The sequence below is a fragment of the Brassica napus genome, chromosome A9 (genome assembly GCF_020379485.1).
Source record: "Brassica napus cultivar Da-Ae chromosome A9, Da-Ae, whole genome shotgun sequence".
In the NCBI taxonomy this organism is placed as follows: Eukaryota; Viridiplantae; Streptophyta; class Magnoliopsida; order Brassicales; family Brassicaceae; genus Brassica; species Brassica napus.
The window spans coordinates 10,487,136-10,506,259 of NC_063442.1; the positions used below are offsets into that span (position 1 = coordinate 10,487,136).

Sequence of the window (19,124 nt, forward strand, 5' to 3'; positions counted from 1 at the left end):
ATTAAATATTTAGTTATTTTTTCTTATCTGTCACATTTTATTAGGTTTTAAACTTTTAGCTAGATTATTGATTTATTATTAGTTTATGACTGATTCACTAATTTATTAATTTAAACAATACCCTTAATAAATTTTATATATAATTAAAAACGAATTTTATTTTAATAATTTTAATTTATATGTTATATTAAATATTAAATAATTGATTATAAAGTAATATAATAAAATTATCAAAACATTTTTAAAAATAGGATAAATTTTGTATATCTTGTGTTGCTATCTGAAAAAATATTTTTTATTATAAAATTTTTAAAAATTAAGATACAAAATAATTTATAATTAAATATTATTCAAGCAAAAACATTTATATAAAGATATTTCTAAACTATTTCTAAGAGATGACTGTTTAAGAAAATTAACACAATAATAAGTATATTTTTGATGAAAAATATTTGACATATATAAATACTTTGATGTTTGATTTAAAATTTTGAAAACATAAATAATAACTTATATTATGCTGATTTTAGATTAATAAGGCATAAACTAATAAGTATTTATAAAAAGATTATGTCCGCATGTGCAGACAAAACACCTAGTTAATTAGATATAAACTTAAACAAGACATGATGAACAAAATAACATTATCTAATTAAAGTGTATCAATCTTGGCATCACCAAAAATCCCATCATTAGGTAGACTATCCTCCACATTCTCTACCAAAATTCCAGAAGCTCCTTCAAGTCTAGTAATTTGATTCGTCATCTCTTCGTTGTTGTTTGTCTCGGTGTCACAAATGTGAAGAACTTCCTCTTGATGGATCACTAAAGCTCCACCACTTTGATTACTCTTCAAAGCATCTAATCGTAGCCTTAAATTGTTCAACATCCTAGAAACCGCGTCAGTAGCTTCTTTTAATTCATCTATGTTCTCCGATCTGTTAAACCCTTCGTCTTCCCACCAAAACCCTAATCTTGAGTTGTTCTCTTGTTCTGTCGGAAGAGGACACCTATCGTTGAGCAGAGAGGAAACAACGTGGTCGACAGAGGAGTGGCCAAAGGAGTAGAAAGCAGCGTGAGAATTGGTAGAAGGAGGAGTCGCTAAGATTGCGATTTGAGCAGAGGAAGAGAGAAGACAGAGCTCAGCAGCTTTGCGGAAGAGACCGTTACGTCGTTTCGTGAAAGCAACCGATTTCACTGTCTTCTTTTCGATCTCCTCAATCTTTATTTTACGTTTTGTGCCTCCCATATTGATGTTGCAACAATGAAAACGAATTATGCAGACAGAGATATAGATTGTTTTCATGCATCTTGCTCTCCTTATACTAGTCTATTAGTATTGATTCGATTCTTTATTTAGAAGTTTTCCATAATTGGTTATGTTCTGAATTACCATTTTTACTACTTATGTAAATACGCAAAAGTCTTCCTTTTAAATGGACTGATTATTCCTTTCTTGGACATTCCGTAAAAAAGTAAAACTACACAAGTTTGAATATTTACCATGAATAGAATGTACTACTCAGAGGAAGTCCGAATTTTTCCATGTCAAAACCCTAACCTAAGAGGTGGTTCCGTGCGCGAAGAGTAAACACCCTATATCGTCTCTTATGCTTCTGTTGAGTGCTGCAGCTACAACGTGATAGCAGAGAGAGATGGTTCACAGGAAGTAGAAGTCAAACTGGCTTTTGGAGGAAAGAAGAGTGTTGACAACGGTTGTTATCGTGAAGAGGATGAGATGATCTGATAAATATTAGGGTTTCCAATTATAGAATGGCATGGGTAATATAATTAAAAAGGATAAGTTAACACGTATAGTCTTATGAAGTTGATGATGAAGTGTTGACCTCGTATGGGACTAAGCAAACCTGGGAATCAATCCGAAACCGGCGAGACACTCAGTCATGGACAGAAAATGTTTGGTTCAAAGGATCAATTCCAAGCCATGCGTTTATGATGTGGATGGCTCACCTGGATCGCCTTCCAACGAGGTCACTTATAGCAATCTGGGCGGTAAACACGGTGGACACATGCTGTGTCTGCAATGTTTACATGGAAACGAGAGATCACCTGTTCCTGAGATGTGGTTACAGCGAACAACTTTGGCTCTTAATCACTAAGCGATTAGGATACGCTCCCATCCGGTTCCACACCTGGACTGCGTTTATGAACTGGCTTGGTATTCGAGACAGTGTGTGCCCCCCCCACTCTCCGTCGGGTTGCTGCCCATGCTACTGTCTACTCCTTATGGTGGGAGCGTAATAATAGAGTACACAACTCTATCTCAGCCCCTCTCTTGGTTACTTTCAAGAAGATTGATAGACTGGTTCGAAATGTCATCATCGCAAAGAAGGACCGTAAAAAATTCCGCAACTTCGTGAGTCATTTTTTGACTCACGAGTAATCATCTTTTGTATTGCTTCAAAATTGTAGTCTTCCTCTGCTTAAACTTTTTGTATCAACAAACTCTCTCATTTTCTAATGAAATTCACATACTTAGCAAAAAAAAACGTATAGTCTTATGAAAAAGGATGATTTGAACCGTGAAATACACTATATTTCCACATCGGTTGGTTATCATGTCTATAAAGGGTTTATAAACAGTTTAATATTTTAAAAGATTGTCAATTGGTGGGAGGTGGGAGTTCATGATTCAGATTCGTGGAGATGGTACCCTGAAGCTTGAAACATAAAAGCACCATTTCTATTGGATGACATGGACCAACCTTTTCTATTGGATGACATGGACCAACCTGTGCTTAGTTTTATAAAATTTAAAAATAAAAATAGTTTCTATAATTGTTTTAAATTTAAAAATATAATTTTTAAAAATATATTTGTATATTTATTATAATATTATGATGTTTAATATTTTATAATTATATAAAATATAAATATTATTAATTTATTATTTAACCGCTGTTGTATTTGGTGATTAACTAGTCATAAGTATTTTGCAAACGCACCAATTTTTAACCGTAGTACCAGTCCTAAAAATCTCTTAAAACCACTTAAAGCCGCAACCACTCGCATCTGCAAACTCTCGCAACCGCAACCGCTGCGGTTACACCAGTCAGGCCCACTCTAGATTAGTTAACCTTAGGGTTATAAATATTTTTTTAATATGTTTTTTTGGTAATTTCCGTTTATAATATCAGTAGATTTTAACATTATTTTATAAGTAATGTTTAAAATTTTTTATCTTACTGTATTTAAAAACTACATAATTATACTATTTTATATTTATATTAAATGGGAAAACTATCTTAATATTTGTTAATTTTGTTTTTAATTATTTTAACTCATTTCGTTACGAATATTTAATAAGATATATGTAATTTGTTTGATTAAATTTCTGATATATGCTTATTTAATAAATTTTTAATTATAATACTTATTTGATGTTAATTTATTGGCTAACATTTTATTTATATAAAACTATTTGATGTCAACTTAAACCAAGCATAATATCGCATATATAATTATATGTTATTAAGAATAAAACAACTTAAGAATAAGAGTCTAATATTTATTAAGTTTAAACGAATTCAATTTTTTTATTTATGAAAATACTAAAAAAATAATATAGTAATTTCATATTAAATACTTTTTTGTAGTATCTAAACCCACCAAAATAATTATACCTATTTTCAACTTTTTATAAATTATTTGAGTTGTTTTAAATCAAATAATTTATAAAAGAAGATAAATAAAAAATTATTAAAAAAGTATGACTTAATATTTTATATTGTTTGGATGCATGATTAGTTATTGTATTGTTTGAAAACACATTTAGCAGTATAAATGTTATTTTCATAATTATAAAAGTGAATTTAACTATATAATAGAAGTGTGAATTTAATTTAAAAACTTACAAAAAAAATCGGTTCATGAGAATAATCTGTTTTAGTAAAAGAGATATTAATAATTTGTTTTTTTTTATTTAGAAAACTACCGATAAGGTTGCTTTTAGAGTATTCGGTACAGCTTACCCAAACATACTCATATTTGGATTTGAGGGATCTCCCTATTCTTACATTTAGATATGTATGAATCTCCGAGTTGAATCAGGTAGGTACTTGCATATTTTGGGTAGGTCTAACCGATAGGTCCGATGATAATCTTATATGATCTAATTTAGCAAGTGGCTAGCTTCCCCATTTTTCTCGACCTCAATAGGCTGCTTAAGTTGTCGTTCTTGAGCATTCTTTAGATTGCATTAAATATATTTTTCTTTGCGAGAGCTTCACCAACAATGTTAGTTTCTACAAGATTTCGGTTAACTTCTTTCATATACAGCGGTGAATGACAGTCTACAGGATTTAGTGTTTTTATTGTTTCGTATGGAAATATTACGATGCTTCCACCTAATACCATGATCCTGATGATAAAGAGGTGTCATTTAATCAATGTAACATCATTCGATGTATTCTGACATTCTTTTGGTTAATTATCTAAGGTAAATGGATGATTAAAATTAAAAAAACTTTTAGAAGGAAATTATAAATTTGATGAAACGTATATTGCACAGTAGTGCGGACATTTTGAAACTTAAGAAATGGATTCATAAAATGAATTAACTAAAAAATGGAAAATATGAAATGAATTTTTTTTTAAAGTCAACGGAAACCTTTCTTTTGATTATTTATCGATAAATAGAACGGCAATGCACAATTGTGTCGACATTATGAACTTGGGTAAACCAGACATCAAAGCAGAGAGAATAAACAATTATACAAACTAATGAAATTTTGACTATAAATAGATCACCATACATGGATATGTTTCACAAAAACTAAGTTTACTGGCAAGAAAAAACAAAAACAAGTTTAAGAAAGAGCAAAGCAAAACCAAAAGAAATGGCAAAGAACCTCAGCTCCGTCACCTTTACCGTTCTATTGCTTGTCCTCTTGATGGCTTCAACCGGTATAACTTTGATGAAGTTCTCTATTATGCTTTGCAGTTGTCTTTTAAATACTTTGTTTAGATAATCTTGATGAATATGTCCACATGTAGAAATCCTAAAAATTGAGGCTATGAACATCAAGGCCAGATGCCTTCCACAGGGATGCAAAAATGCTACATTCTCCGAGGAGTGCGGGCCGGAGCCGTTCACAGGTTCAAATAACGATTGCTGTCACTGTTGCGTAGCCAAATACGGGAGGGAGGCAGTCTGTAAAGGAGTTGTTGAGGGACCAGACAAACACTGTCATTGCTACAAAGAACGTGTTTGAAATAACCTCATACAACTACCAAGTGTAATTGTGTAACTTTTGTATTCATTTGGTGTGAGGACATTACATGTGTGTATGTGTATGTTCAACTTTCTTTTGCTTCCAAATAAAACATCAAGGGCAAAGCATATCAATGCTATCCCCGAAGTGTAAGCTCATGTTGTGTGAATTTTTTGCTTCATTCTGAATATTTGACTTGTTTTTTGTTTGTGTTCCTCATTTTATCGCCGCTTACATTCAAATTTTTGTCCCGAGAAAATCATATATAAATATTGACTACATCGTGAGGTATAGACTTGGAATAGTAAGAACAATCTTTAAGAGGAATTATTGTGTCATTTCAATTTATTAACTCATGTACAAATGTAATGACAGTTTTAATCAATCACTGAAACTGACACTGATCAATTCAAGGCTAGATGCCTTCCACAGGGATGCAAAAATGCTACATTCTCCGAGGAGTGCGGGCCAGAGCCGTTCACAGGTTCAAATAACGATTGCTGTCATTGTTGCATAGCCAGATACGGGAGGAACGCAGTCTGTAAAGGAGTTATTGAGGGACCAGACAAACACTGTCATTGCTACAAAGAACGTGCTTGAAACAACCACATACAATCACCAAGTGTAAGTGTGTAACTTGTGTGTTTCATTTGGTGTGAGGACATTACATGTTTGTATGTTTATGTTCAACTTTCTTTTGTTTCCAAATAAAATATCAAGGGCAAAGCATATCACTGCTTTGGTCTCAAAGTGTAAGCTCATGTTGTGTGCAAGTTTGTTTCATTCTGAATATTCGATTCTTTTTGGTTGTGTTCCTCAGTCATCGCCGTTCAGGGAGAGAATGAATATGAGATTTAAAATTTAAACTAATAAAATATCTAATAATTATCCAAATTACTATAAAAAAAATCTCAAAATTCAAAATTACCTGACTTACTTTAAAGACAAGCCCCGAATTTTCGTCTTACCAACAGTATTGATAGTTACGGATAGGGGTGGGCGTTCGGGTTCGGGTCGGGTATTTCGGATTTTCGGGTATTTCGATATAGAGGTCTAGAACCCGTTCGGGTATTTCTGTACTTCGGGTCGGGTTCGGGTATTTTTAGTTCGGATTCGGTTATTTCGGATCGGGTTCGGATATTTAGATTTTGAAAAAAAATATTAAAATTTTCATTTCTCAAGTTTATTGTATTTAAAAATATAACTTTTAGTTAACTAATTTTTTATTTTTAATAGATTGAATGGTTAATAGATTTGGACATAACATTTTAAAACTAAAAAGGCACTAATTTAGTTATTTTTTTTTTAATTTTGGATATAACTTTTTGTTAATTTTTGAAATAAAAAACTTGACATGCATTTTAAGTGAGTAGCAAATCATTTTTTCTGGAATTGTATGTATATCATATGAACTTAAATTATGTGTAGTATCAATATAAATATTTTATATAAAATGAGAGATATAAACTAGAAACATAAGGTTAATTATACATATGTTCGGTTATCTTCGGATATCCATTCGGGTTCGGGTATTATCCGTTCGGGTTCGGGTATCCAATCTCTCCTTATTCAATACCCGTTCGGGTATTTTGCTACTTCGGTTCGGATTTCGGTTCGGTTTTTTCGGATCGGGTTCGGGTGCCACTTCGGATATCGGGTAAAGTGCCCACCCCTAGTTACGGAAGTCATTTTAGTTGTACAAGTTTACTTAATTACTCAATTTCCATACGATTAAAACTTAATCTATTTTATTAAAACATAAACATACTAAAGTAGAAACTCTATAAAGTAATATTTGGTAAATTAATAAATTTTCCGATCCCAAATTAGACTGGTTTAAAATATGACACAAATCGATATATAATAAGATAATAACTTTTTAGATAATCCTATGTAAACATATAGTCCCATCAAAATTATAAATTAATAATTTATATTTTATTATGTACAATATTCAAAACATAATTATCTTTATATTTTCTTTATATTTAGTATATTTTGATGAGATTTAATTAGTAAATTATATATAAAACCACATTTAAATTCTATTAAAACATATTTATATACATTAAATAATATAATAAAACAGTATGAATGTAAAATTTTAAATTTTTAATTAATGTATGTATACAACAGTCAAATATTTTTCTTATTTAGAAAAATATATTTAAAATACAAAAATCTGAAAAAGGACTTTTTGTAAATTAATAACTCTATAAATTAATAAAATATCATAGTCCTAATATTATAAATTTATAGAGATTTTACTGTATAAAAATAACTTTATCTTTGCATACGATTTATGGAAAATGTCACTATTCCTAATGTTTTCGTTAAGGTTAAAACTGCTTTTCACTTTTAAGTCCAAATGGTATTATATGAATGTCATTGTACTGATTACAGTAAATACATGCTATATACATAATCTCAAATTATCATTAATTGTATAACTAAACTAATTTTGTAGTATGTAACTAAACCGAAATTTACATCAGTTTTTAATGAAACCCTATTCCTGCAGAAATCCTAATTTTTCCCAGTAACATATCAGTGACAAATGTCATGGCTGATAAGGATACGACCTTGATAAATTTCATCTGGAAAAGTACCTAACAAACCCCAATATGAAAATTGCAGTGATTCAAATAATTTTGTAGTGTGTAACCAAATAAAACACATCATTCATTATAGTAGGATAATTATTTAAATAATATATTGTTCGTGTTCTGCTCGATATTGCTGCTGTCAAACAAGGGGAAGTACATCAAATGGTGTAGTCAAAAAAAAAAATTACATCAAATTTAATGTTTTTCTCCATAGGAACTTAGAGGAAGAAGTATACATGAAGCTTCCACCGGAGTTTCAAGGATCCAATAAAGTCTGTCGTCTCAGAAAATCTATATATGGTCTTAAGAAAACTCTAAACTTAACAATGCTTTGAAATCCTACTCTGTTGCTTAAGTCAAGTAGACTACTCTCACTTCTCCTACATTCGTGGCTCCATCAACTTTCATATCATCGTGTATGTCCACGACTTCATTATTGCGAGTACTGATCTTTCTACCCTTCAGAAATTCAAGAACTATCTCAGCCAATATTTTCATACAAAGAACGACTACGGTAAATTGAAATACTTTTTGGATATTGACGTAGTTAGCAGTAGAGAAGAAATAGTCTTATCTCAATGCAAGTATGCCCTCAGAATTATCACCGAAACTGGCTTACTTGGCTCTAACCCTTCTACGGTTCCAATAGAACTCAACCACAAACTCGCACTTGCAATGGGCAATTACTTCCCCGTCCGGTATCCTATCGGAGACTAGTTGGGTGTCTTATTTACCTTAACTTTACAAGACCGGAACTGTGATATGTTGTTCATGAACCATATTCTTTCACAGTTCATAAAGGTACCACGACAAGATCATTTTGATACTGCTCTAAGATCCGTGAGGTATCTTAAAGGCTCTCCTTTGCAAGGTGTTTTCCTTCGCTCAGACTCTACTCTTCAAGTAACAGCTTATTGTAATTCTGACTTGCAATGATGTCCATTAACTCGACGTTCACTTAGTGCTTATATAGTAATCCTTGGAGATTCTCATGTTTCTTGGAAGACCAAGCAACAAGATATTGTCTATGTTTCTTCTGCAGAATCAGAATATCGCTCCATGGTTTATACATTACGAGAACTCAAATGGATGAAACAGTTGCTTCGAGCTTTCAGTATTCATCATCCTCAGTCAATGAAGCTCTTTTAGTAACTCGGTCGTATACATTGGGGTGAATCCTGTTTTTCACGAGCGAACAAAACATAACATATAGAAAGTGACTGTCATCAAGTGTGAGATACAGTTCCGACAAGCTCATAACCACCTAACACATTTTAACTAAAGAACAACCAAGGCGTTAACTTCCTCTACTTTCACTTACTTGTAGTTCAAGCTGTGGATACGAGACATTTCACCGCCAACTTGAAGGGGTATAGACTAAACATGAAACAACATGTACTATCAAGCGTTCAATTACATACGGATGAAGACATCCGGATGCTTTCATACTAGCTGTAAGAGAATTTCATGGCAACAGTTGTTGAGACCACGATCCATATAATTCAGATAGTGGCATTTAATCAAAGTTACATCATTTCAACAGATTAAACAATGATTATTTTAAAAATAAAGAAAATACGGATATATAAAATGACTTTAAACGATAAAGACAACGACAACCTTCCTTTGGTTAAATATCTCTTTTTAGTTATCTAAGGTAAGAGGATGATTAAAAAAACAATTGACTTGGAAAACAAAACTTAAATAAAACATACGGGGCAATGCACAATTGTGTCGACATTATGAACTTGGGTAACCGAGACATAAAAGCAGAGATAATAAACAATTATACAAACTAACGAAATTTTGACTATAAATAGATCACCATACATGGATATGTCTCACAAAAACTAAGCTTACTGACAAGACAAACAAAAACAAGTTTAAGAAAGAGCAAAGCAAAACCAAAAGAAATGGCGAAGAACCTTAGCTCCATCACCTTTACCGTTCTAATTCTCGTCCTCTTGATGGCTTCAACCGGTATAAGTTTGATGAAGTTCTCTATTATGCTTTGCATTTGTCTTCTAATACTTTGTTTAGATAATCTTGATGAATATGTCAACATGTAGAAATCCTAAAAATTGAGGCTATGAACATCAAGGCCAGATGCCTTCCACAGGGATGCAAAAATGCTACATTCTCCGAGGAGTGCGGGCCGGAGCCGTTCACAGGTTCAAATAACGATTGCTGTCACTGTTGCGTAGCCAAATACGGGAGGAAGGCAGTCTGTAAAGGAGTTATTGAGGGACCAGACAAACACTGTCATTGCTACAAAGAACGTGTTTGACAATTACCAAGTGTAATTGTGTAGCTTTTGTATTCATTGGGTGTGAGGAGATTACATGTGTGTATGTGTGTGTTCAACTTTCTTTTGCTTCCAAATAAAACATCAATGGCAAAGCATATCAATGCTTGCCCCGAACTGTAACTCTGTAAGCTCATGTGGTGTGAATTGTTTTGCTTCATTCTGAATGACTTTTTTTTTATTGTGTTCCTCATTTTATCCCCGCCTACATTCAAAATTTTGTCCCGAGAAAATCATATATCAATATTGACTACATCTTGACGTATAGACTTGGAATAGTAAGAACAATATTTAAGAGGAAGTATCGTGTCATTCAATTTATTAACTCATGTACAAATGTACTGACAGTTTTAATCAATCACTGAAACTGAGAAAGATCAATTCAATATATGTTTCAAATGGTGTCAAAAAGACTGCACATTTAAATATAACTAGGTAATAATATACGCCATGCGCGGAATATGATTACTAATTTTGTTATTTTTAATAAATAGACATTAAATCTATTTAATATGGATATGGTCTGATTTTAGTTTGTTTTTTTTTTGTTTTTAATCTCCTAAAATATAGGTATAATTATAAATCAATATTTATTTTAGTTTATTCGGTTCAAATTGTTGATGTCTTTAAAATTCGGTGATAACCAAAAATTAATTTGTTTGATTTCAAGTTATATGAATTTTATGTAGTCTTAATGTGAAACCAATGGTTTCATATTATAGTTTCTAAGCATATAATAGTTAAGGAAAAGGAAAATAAAATTATTAAAACAAATCATTTCATTACAATTTGGTTGATAGTAAAAGAAACATTAATAAATAATATTTCAACTTCTAAGATAATTAGTTTGTGGTGAATCTTTAGTTATATAGGAGCTCACATCGATATCCGCATGTATGTGTATGTAAATTATATAAAAGTAGTTGGTAAATACATAAACATATGGTTAATCAATATTAAATGACATTTTTATTCAAAATAACATGTGAAAGATAAATTTATTAAAATACAATTAATTAAAAATAAAATAAGCTTAGACATGGGAAATTGCCACAAATACCACATTCATAATACCACTTTTCATGTTTACACTAACCACTTTTAGCCTCATTTTTAATGAAGGGTAAAATACAATTATACTCTTAGGTTTAACTAATCTAGACTTAGGGTTTAGAGTTAAAGGGTGGGGTAGGGTTTTTGGAATGTGAAATTTATGATTCTAATAAATATAAAAATACTTAAAAATAAATAAAAAATTTTAAAAAATAGTTTCAAACATAATTTTCGTTTTTCTAAGAGAAATTTGAAAAAAAAAAATCAAAAAAAAAATTACATTTTTCTATTTTTTTAGTTTTTTTAATTTTTTAATTTTTTTAATTTTTAATTTTTAATTTTTTTTTCATTTTTTATTTCTTTTTTATTTTATTTTATTTAAATAATGATTTATTATATATATAAATAACAAGGGCATAAGAGTCTTTTGCCACTTAATGAAGAAGATATTTTTGAAAATGTTTTATTTGTGGTGGTAAAAATGAAAAGTAGTACCATAAAAGTGGTAAACATGTAATTTCCCCCTTAGACATTAGTGAATTTTCTTTCATATAAAGAAAATCAAATTGTATCCGTAAATAAGAGTAAGCACGGATTGAATATCCAGGTATTTGGAGGTATTAGTGTGGATGCGATCCGTAGCCACCCGCATATTCGATGTCTCGGATATCCAAAATTTTTTAGTATTTCACGGATATCCGATTTGATCCGTATATAAAATAAAATAAATTGAAAATAAATGAAGAATCTAAAAATAATATAAAATAATAATATTTCATTACAAAAGTAAATTATTATTTAAAATTTTAAATTCTAATACCTAATATAAATAAATTTAATACATAAAAATATTGAAAATTTTATATAAACTATAATATATATATATATATATATATAAATAATTCTTTAAATATATGTATATATTTGCATATAACGGATTGAATCGGATATCTGTTTCTAAAAATATTAGTATTTGTGATTTGTGATTTGCTTCGTTTTACAGATATTGTATTTTAGTATTTGATTTGCTTCGTAGGGTTACGGATATTTGGATTTTTCGGTTCGAATCAAAACAGATAACGAATCAATTAAAATATTTAAGAATATTTTGCCCATCATATCCGTAAATAATAAAAATAATATATGTATAATTGGACTTTCGATTCGTTATCCTTTTTGATTCGAATCGAAAAATATGGATAGTGTGAATTTTATCAAAACTTTACATGTGAGTTTTATATTTAAAAACTAAACCTAAAAGTACATAGTATGAACATATTTATGTAGAGTTCGGCTGAGAAGCTTTCTAAATGTGACACGTGTGCTCATTCTCAAATCATTGTAAGACTGTCACGTGTCTATTATACTGTGAATACATTTATTACATTTTTTTCTTTAATATATAAGGGATGTTATTTTATTTTAAAAGATAATTTTATTTTATATTTTGATATTATTATTTTATATTTTAAATTCATCAACTTGGAAAATAAAATCATAATGTAACTGTATATAGTCTTGTTTCTTTTTGTGAAACTATTTTAATTTTATTTTATTTAATCTTCAATAGAATTAAAATTAAATATTATTAAAATAATAATTTAATTAATTCTAATAAAATTTAATTTTTTTTAGTGAAAATACGCTTAACTAATAAAATTCAGTGTGGTAATTAACTTAAAGAGATGATAAATTTAAATAAAATTTCAATTATTTAGATACGAATAAAAATTATTTGAATATTATTATTCTAATTTTGTATTTCTTAAGATACACTTACAATTAATTTTGATAGTATATATATATATATATATATATATTTATAACCAGAATATGATATATATTTTACTTTAACGGGATATGCAAGTAATTAGTCATTAACATATTTTGAAAATCTTTCAAACAAAATAAATTTTTATAAATAAAATTAACTTAAGTGTGATATATAAGTTATTATTCATGACCATATTTCAAAAATCATACCAATAATATGAGTATTTATTAAGAAAACTATACATGTCAGTATGTCACAACTAAGTGATGTCATGTCACACTTTTCATAAGACTTTTCATATTTTTAATTATTTACTGATCAATAAAAAATTATTTGATTATTATTATTTTAGTTTTTTATTTTTTAAGATACATTTGCAATTAAGTTTGATATTTATATATATCAAAATATGATACATAATTTACTTTAACGGTGATATGTAAGTTATTAGTTATTAACATATTTTAAAATATTGCCAACAAAAAAAATTTTCATAATTAAAATTTACTTTAGTGTGATATAGAAGTTTATTATTCATTATCATATTTCAATAATCATGCCAAAAATATGAATCTTTATTAAGAAAATTTTACATGTCACAGTAAGACATGTTTTTTTTTGGTAAGAACGAATATGTTGATGATATATAAGGAAATCACTTCTCAGGTAGGTAAAATCTACTGACTGTATAGTAAAATATAAGTACCCTTCTTCTCTGTTGGCTTACTACCCATTCATGTGAAAATGTTCACTATAATATATAACCCGCTCACGGACTCTCCTTTTTATTGCCTTAGTAAACCATCTGTAACATCAATTTATAACCAAATCAGTTTAAAATTAATGAAATCAAACCAAAACATGATTCTAACAAAAGCAAAATGTGGCATGTGCTGTGTACGTGGGAAATTGTATTATTGTAAGCTAAAATATAAAAAAATTCAAAGGAGACATATCCATTTAGAATTTCCGAAGGATTCCCGACTAAATAAGGACTAAATAATATTCACCAAAAGTTTTTAATGAATTTTAAAAAATCCAGTTTTTATAATATGTTGGGAATCCGTGGGAAATATACGATGGATTTAAACTAATATTTATTTTTGTTATATCTGTTGAGAATCCTCAAAATTCCTGACAAATCCCGACAAATTTAAAGAAATATTTTTAGATGAATTTCCAAAAAAATTAATAAATATTTTTTTAATTCTTGGTAGTTCGTCGGAAATTCATAGGAAATTCGTGGTCTTCGCTATATAAAGTGGTAGGTGGAGCATGGCCATGGTTGTAAGGGACCATGATGGTAAAGTCTTTCTCAAAGATAACATCGAAACATGAAGCCAAGGTCCAAGCATTTATGGGCAGTGAAGAGTGTAATCTCTCATAAGCTTAATTGGATAATCTTTGTTTTAAATGATGAGTGTACTGTTAGAGTGGTCACTCGCCTAAACCAGGTGGCCCTTGTTCAGATTTCTAGCTTCCGAGGTTGGGGAAGCATTACAAGGGATGGAATGGAGTGGAGAGTAGAGAAAGAGGACAACGTAATCAATAGAGTGGCTGATCTCATTGCTCAAAGTGTCACCAAACAACATCAATATCAGAGTCTTATATGGCTGGTGGCGCTCCAGGTTTGGTTTCATTGGTGGCCGTGTTATTTGTTTTGATGGTAATGCGTTGGTTGTTAAATCCTGGATTGGGGTAGTTTCTCACTGGTCTTCCTAGAACTTATATATACCTTTGGTGATATGAAATGGAAACAACAAAAAAAAAATCAACTATGAAAATCAATCTCTCCGTAACATCCTCTAATTTTTCATATTGAAAAGAGAGCTCTTTCGATAAGTTTATTAAAGGAAATAATTATATAATACAATATAATCCACTTTGGCACCATCGACATAACCCATCACCTAACGTTCCTAATACATGGACCCATGCATTGATCATTATCGATAATAATTATCATGTATCAGAATCACTACACACCGAACATATTCTCCGATCAAGAAGGATGAACTTTGTTCCCAGATGCAGTCTTCCACGCAGATCTCATCGACGCAGCAGCTGATCCCATCGCCGCCGCAATATGCCTTTTCGCGGCGATGGTAGCAGCTTTCTCCAATAAACTCCCCGTTCTCCGAGCAGTCTCCGCCTTCTCCTCAAGCTCTTTAAGCTCCGCCGCCTCCATCCTCTCCATCTCCTCCAACGTCCGCCTGTACTCCTCCATCCCCCACTCCATATCCCTATTATCACACCCGCAAAATTTCAGATCTGAGATATTTGAAAAAGCTAAAAAATGGAAACTTACCGATCGAGTTCAGCTTCGGCTTCGCGGATAGATTCTTCAGCGGCTTCGAGCTCTTGTTGTTGCTCGGCTTCGAGAGCTGCCCAAGCCTTGTAGGAATCGACTTCGAAGAGACGCATGAGGTCTTCGATCGTGGCAGGGTCGAATGTTTTGTCGACAAGGGCTTGGTCGGAGAGGAGAGTGAAGTGGTGAATCAGGGCTTCCATGTTTGGTGAGAATCGAAGCAGGATGGTAAGGAGAGAATCGTATGCTTCTTTCTTTCTAGTGGGGAATCTTCAGCAAGTGGATGATAATAATAATGGAAGGCAGAGAGAGAGAGAAAGAAATAGAGAGGACATTTTAATTACCGTTGAGATATTTGACATTTTGTCAAAAGATGAAATGAACTTTTGTTTTTCTGTGTTAGTGGCCCATAGTGATGTCAAACGGGTTGTTTCGTCCCGTCCCGGCCCGGACCGTTGCGGGTTTTTTCTTTTGCGGGTTAAGGCGGGTCAGGCCCGCGCGGGATGCGGTCTCCAAAAGGTCGGCCCAAGCCCGCCCCGCCGAAATGCACAAGCCTTTTCAGGTCGTCCCGCGGGCTGCGAACCTTCAGGTGCACCAATCGACTTCTAAGCGCTGTGTGCTGCTCCATAACACGTATTGACGCTGCATGCTGCTCCAGGAGACGAGGACGCTTCATGTACGTGTTAAAGCTGTACAATTTAGGCTTTTATACTACATATCTAACTTCATATTGTTCTTGTAGTCAATTTCAATTCATATCAGTTCTTGAAGTCATGTACATACAAACAAGCTCGACTTATAGTGCATGTAGAAGCTGAGATGTGTAGTCTTAACAAATTTTAAATAAAGAAAAACACCAAATAGCAGTCAAAACAAAACCAAGCAAGTAAAACAAGATGTAGCAGATTGTAAAAAATAAAAACACCAAATCAAAATAACAATTCAAGCTTCCTCATCTTCATCTTCCCCATTGACAATTGAATGAAATGATGGCACTTTCTCTTCTTCACCATCACCATCGATTTCTTCATCTGTAAATATCAGGAATTTCATTTATTTAGGACTAACGGATAATGATACTCTACAAAAAATAATAATGTGAATTAATTACCATGTGCATAAGATTCGTATCCCTTGATCCAATTTCTAGTGCATATCAAAGCTTGCATATTTTTTGGGAGAAGACGGCTCATGTATTTGTTAAGAACTCTAGATCCAATGCTAAAAGAGGACTCTGAAGCCACTGTTGTGATTGGAATACTTAGCAGGTCACATGCCATTGCAGGCAAATCCCCATACCGATGGGCATTATCCTTCCACCAATCGAGGATGTCCAAGCTCTGAAAATTAGTAATGTCCAGAGGTGGTTCATCAAGATAAGCTTCTAGAGGTGTTTTTCCAGTCGCAACCCCACTGACTTTGCGAAATGCAAAGAAATCCTAAGAAGGTTATTTAGAAAATAATTAGAAATGAAAAGAGAGATGAACAAAAGGTTTAAAAATTAATAAACACTCACACCGTAGTTCTCAAACAGTCCCATTGTCCCTGCTCCAGAAGCTTTTTGCGAAACAGTCTCTCGTGGCTCTGTAGACGGTGAGCTATTCTTGGATTTTTTGTCATACGACTCAAACAAAATACTAAGCTTCTCACGCAAGTTCTTTAGCTTTGCATCACGTGTTTCCGATGACAGTACATACTTAACACTCTCTCTTACTTTGTGCAAAGAGTCTCCAATTACCTTCAACCCATCTTGTACTATGAGGTTAAGAATGTGCGCTGCACATCTCACATGGAAAAACTCTCCTCCACACAGCAAAGCATCATCCAAATTCAGCTGTGACTTCACAATATCTTGCATCGAGTCATTACTGGTGGCATTGTCTAACGTCACCGAGAACACCTTCTTATGAACTCCCCACTCTTTTAGTGAATCAAGGAGCTGAATAGCAACATTCATACCAGTATGTGGTGGTGGTAGAGCACAAAACGTTAGGATCTTGCTATTCAACTTCCAATTCCGATCAAAGTAATGTGCTGTCACACACATATATCCTTCCCGTTTCACTGATGTCCACAAGTCCGAGGTGAAAGAGACTCGTCCAGGAAGACTAGCCAATTCTCTCTTCAGCGTGTCTCTCTCACTTTCATATAAGCGATACACATCAGCTCTAGCTGTGTTTCGACATATGGTTTGGACATCAGCATTCAAATACTTCCATGTGTCTCTCACCTTTTCATACTCCACGTAGGAGTACGGTAGATCATGCTGGACTATTGTCTTAGCTACCAGTTGTCTGAACACAGCATGATCATACTTGCGAGACACAACTCTTCCATCGACATTGAGTTGCTGCTGCCTTCCTCCATTCCTTGGATACATTTTACATCTCATACGATGCCTTCTCAACCCACTGGTTCCATGCGAGTGGGACTGCCATGCATATTCCCTCTTGCAATGATTGCAAGCAGCTTTCTGCTTTCCATTGGGTTTTTGGACCACCGTAAAATCTTTCCACACATCTGATCGTTGCCTCTCTTCCCTTTCCTCTTCCCCGAGCTCAAGCTCATCAAGCCCTTCTTCATCCAGTTCATCCTCAAGCTCCGGTATCTCCTCTTCCATCTTCTTCTTCTTCTTCTTCTGAGACTGACTACCGGAGCCCTTAGACACGCCCTTGGTTCTTCTCCCTCCACGGATAACCGACTTCACAGGAACATACTTCTTCTGACTACACGCCTGCTTGGATGAGCCACTACCAGTTTCTAGTGTGGATTGGACCATGGGTTTCTGCGAAGCAGTTCCAAAAGTGGTTGGTCTCCGAGGCTTTGTTGTTTGAGATGTTGGAGTGATCTCAACATCAGAGTCCTCTTCCGAATCAACCAAACTGATGAGCTTTCTTTTGCTGCTTTGCTTCTCTCTTGCGATAACTTCTTCATCACAGGGTTGACTACCGATCTCAGCAGCTGCACCAAGTCTAGCAATGAGTTGTTGAGTCTCAAAATCCAACGTAGCCGGTGGCGTGTAGTTAGTATCATACGTCAACTGATCGTCTGATTCGCCTCTTGATCCCATATCGTCTCTCAGGCTCTCAGCTCTCACGGTTTTTTTTTCCGATAATTCTAAGTTTCTAACTAAGTTACGGCTTCGTGCCCTAAGGAAAGATACGTGGGTTAGTGGTCTTAGGGTTTTTTTATTTTTTTTTAAAACCCCAAATATTGCAATTAAATTTTATACTTAGAGTATGAAACTTTAAAATTGCTTGAGGACAAGCAGCTTAAACATTCCTATCAATTCTTCCTATTCCTAAGCAAGACAACGAGTTCTCCAATCAACTTAGCGAGCTCTAACTTCTAATCTACATCAGCTTCTTTTTACAATATCCTATTGCTAAGTGACTGACCTGAAGATAGTTTCACGGAATGAAAGGCTGGTCCATGACCTGAGGCCCTGCCTCCTCCTTGTTCACCAAGACTCCAACAGGTCGACAAAGAAAACAATCAAAACCAAAAGAGAGATCAGAGACAACTAAACATCAGAGACATGATTACATAACTTATGAACACGAGAAACATCAGATACACATAGAGAGTCTTGTCTTAACTTCGCAGCGGATTCAGCAGCGTAGCCAATGAACAATCACCCTTCATTCCTTTGAATGATTTTTCATTAGCTACGCAGCTAAAATCCGCTGAACTAGTCAAAACAAGTAATCTCTTCTATGAAAACACTACTTATCAGTTAACAACGAGGAAGAAGGGAAGTGAATCATACCCTCAGAAGTCGCTTTGTAACTCGAACGGTCGCTTTGTAACTCTAACTCGAACCGGTAGTGAATCGAAGCAACCA

The 19,124-nt window shown here is 32.8% G+C and overlaps 2 protein-coding genes and 1 non-coding gene across 3 annotated transcripts; 1 reads left to right on the forward strand and 2 right to left on the reverse strand.

The window, feature by feature from the left end:
- Positions 1–394: 394 nt before the first annotated feature.
- LOC106365461 (agamous-like MADS-box protein AGL97) lies at positions 395–2,677 on the reverse strand. Its single transcript, XM_048739861.1, has one exon. It carries the CDS (start codon positions 1,304–1,306, stop codon positions 653–655), a length of 654 nt encoding a protein of 217 aa, XP_048595818.1. The 5' UTR covers positions 1,307–2,677; the 3' UTR covers positions 395–652.
- A 442-nt stretch (positions 2,678–3,119) lies between these two features.
- On the forward strand, positions 3,120–6,036 carry LOC106364288. Its single transcript, XR_007316255.1, has 2 exons — positions 3,120–4,926; positions 5,017–6,036. It is a non-coding gene; the product is annotated as an uncharacterized LOC106364288 (transcript).
- An 8,754-nt stretch (positions 6,037–14,790) lies between these two features.
- LOC106366578 lies at positions 14,791–15,660 on the reverse strand. The gene is made up of 2 exons (XM_013806200.3): positions 15,281–15,660; positions 14,791–15,215 (listed from the first exon to the last, which is right to left on the reverse strand). The coding sequence occupies exons 1-2, from the start codon at positions 15,481–15,483 to the stop codon at positions 14,975–14,977; spliced, it is 444 nt and encodes a 147-aa protein (XP_013661654.2). The 5' UTR covers positions 15,484–15,660; the 3' UTR covers positions 14,791–14,974.
- Positions 15,661–19,124: the final 3,464 nt, after the last annotated feature.

Excerpts from the sequence above, each read along its gene's own strand:
- LOC106366578 (XM_013806200.3), bottom strand. The coding sequence starts at position 15,483 with ATGGAAGCCCTGATTCACCACTTCACTCTCCTCTCCGACCAAGCCCTT. Across the intron at positions 15,216-15,280 it reads GCCGAAGCTGAACTCGATCG|GGATATGGAGTGGGGGATGG; the intron begins GTAAGTTTCCAT and ends GTGTGATAATAG.
- LOC106365461 (XM_048739861.1), bottom strand. The coding sequence starts at position 1,306 with ATGAAAACAATCTATATCTCTGTCTGCATAATTCGTTTTCATTGTTGC.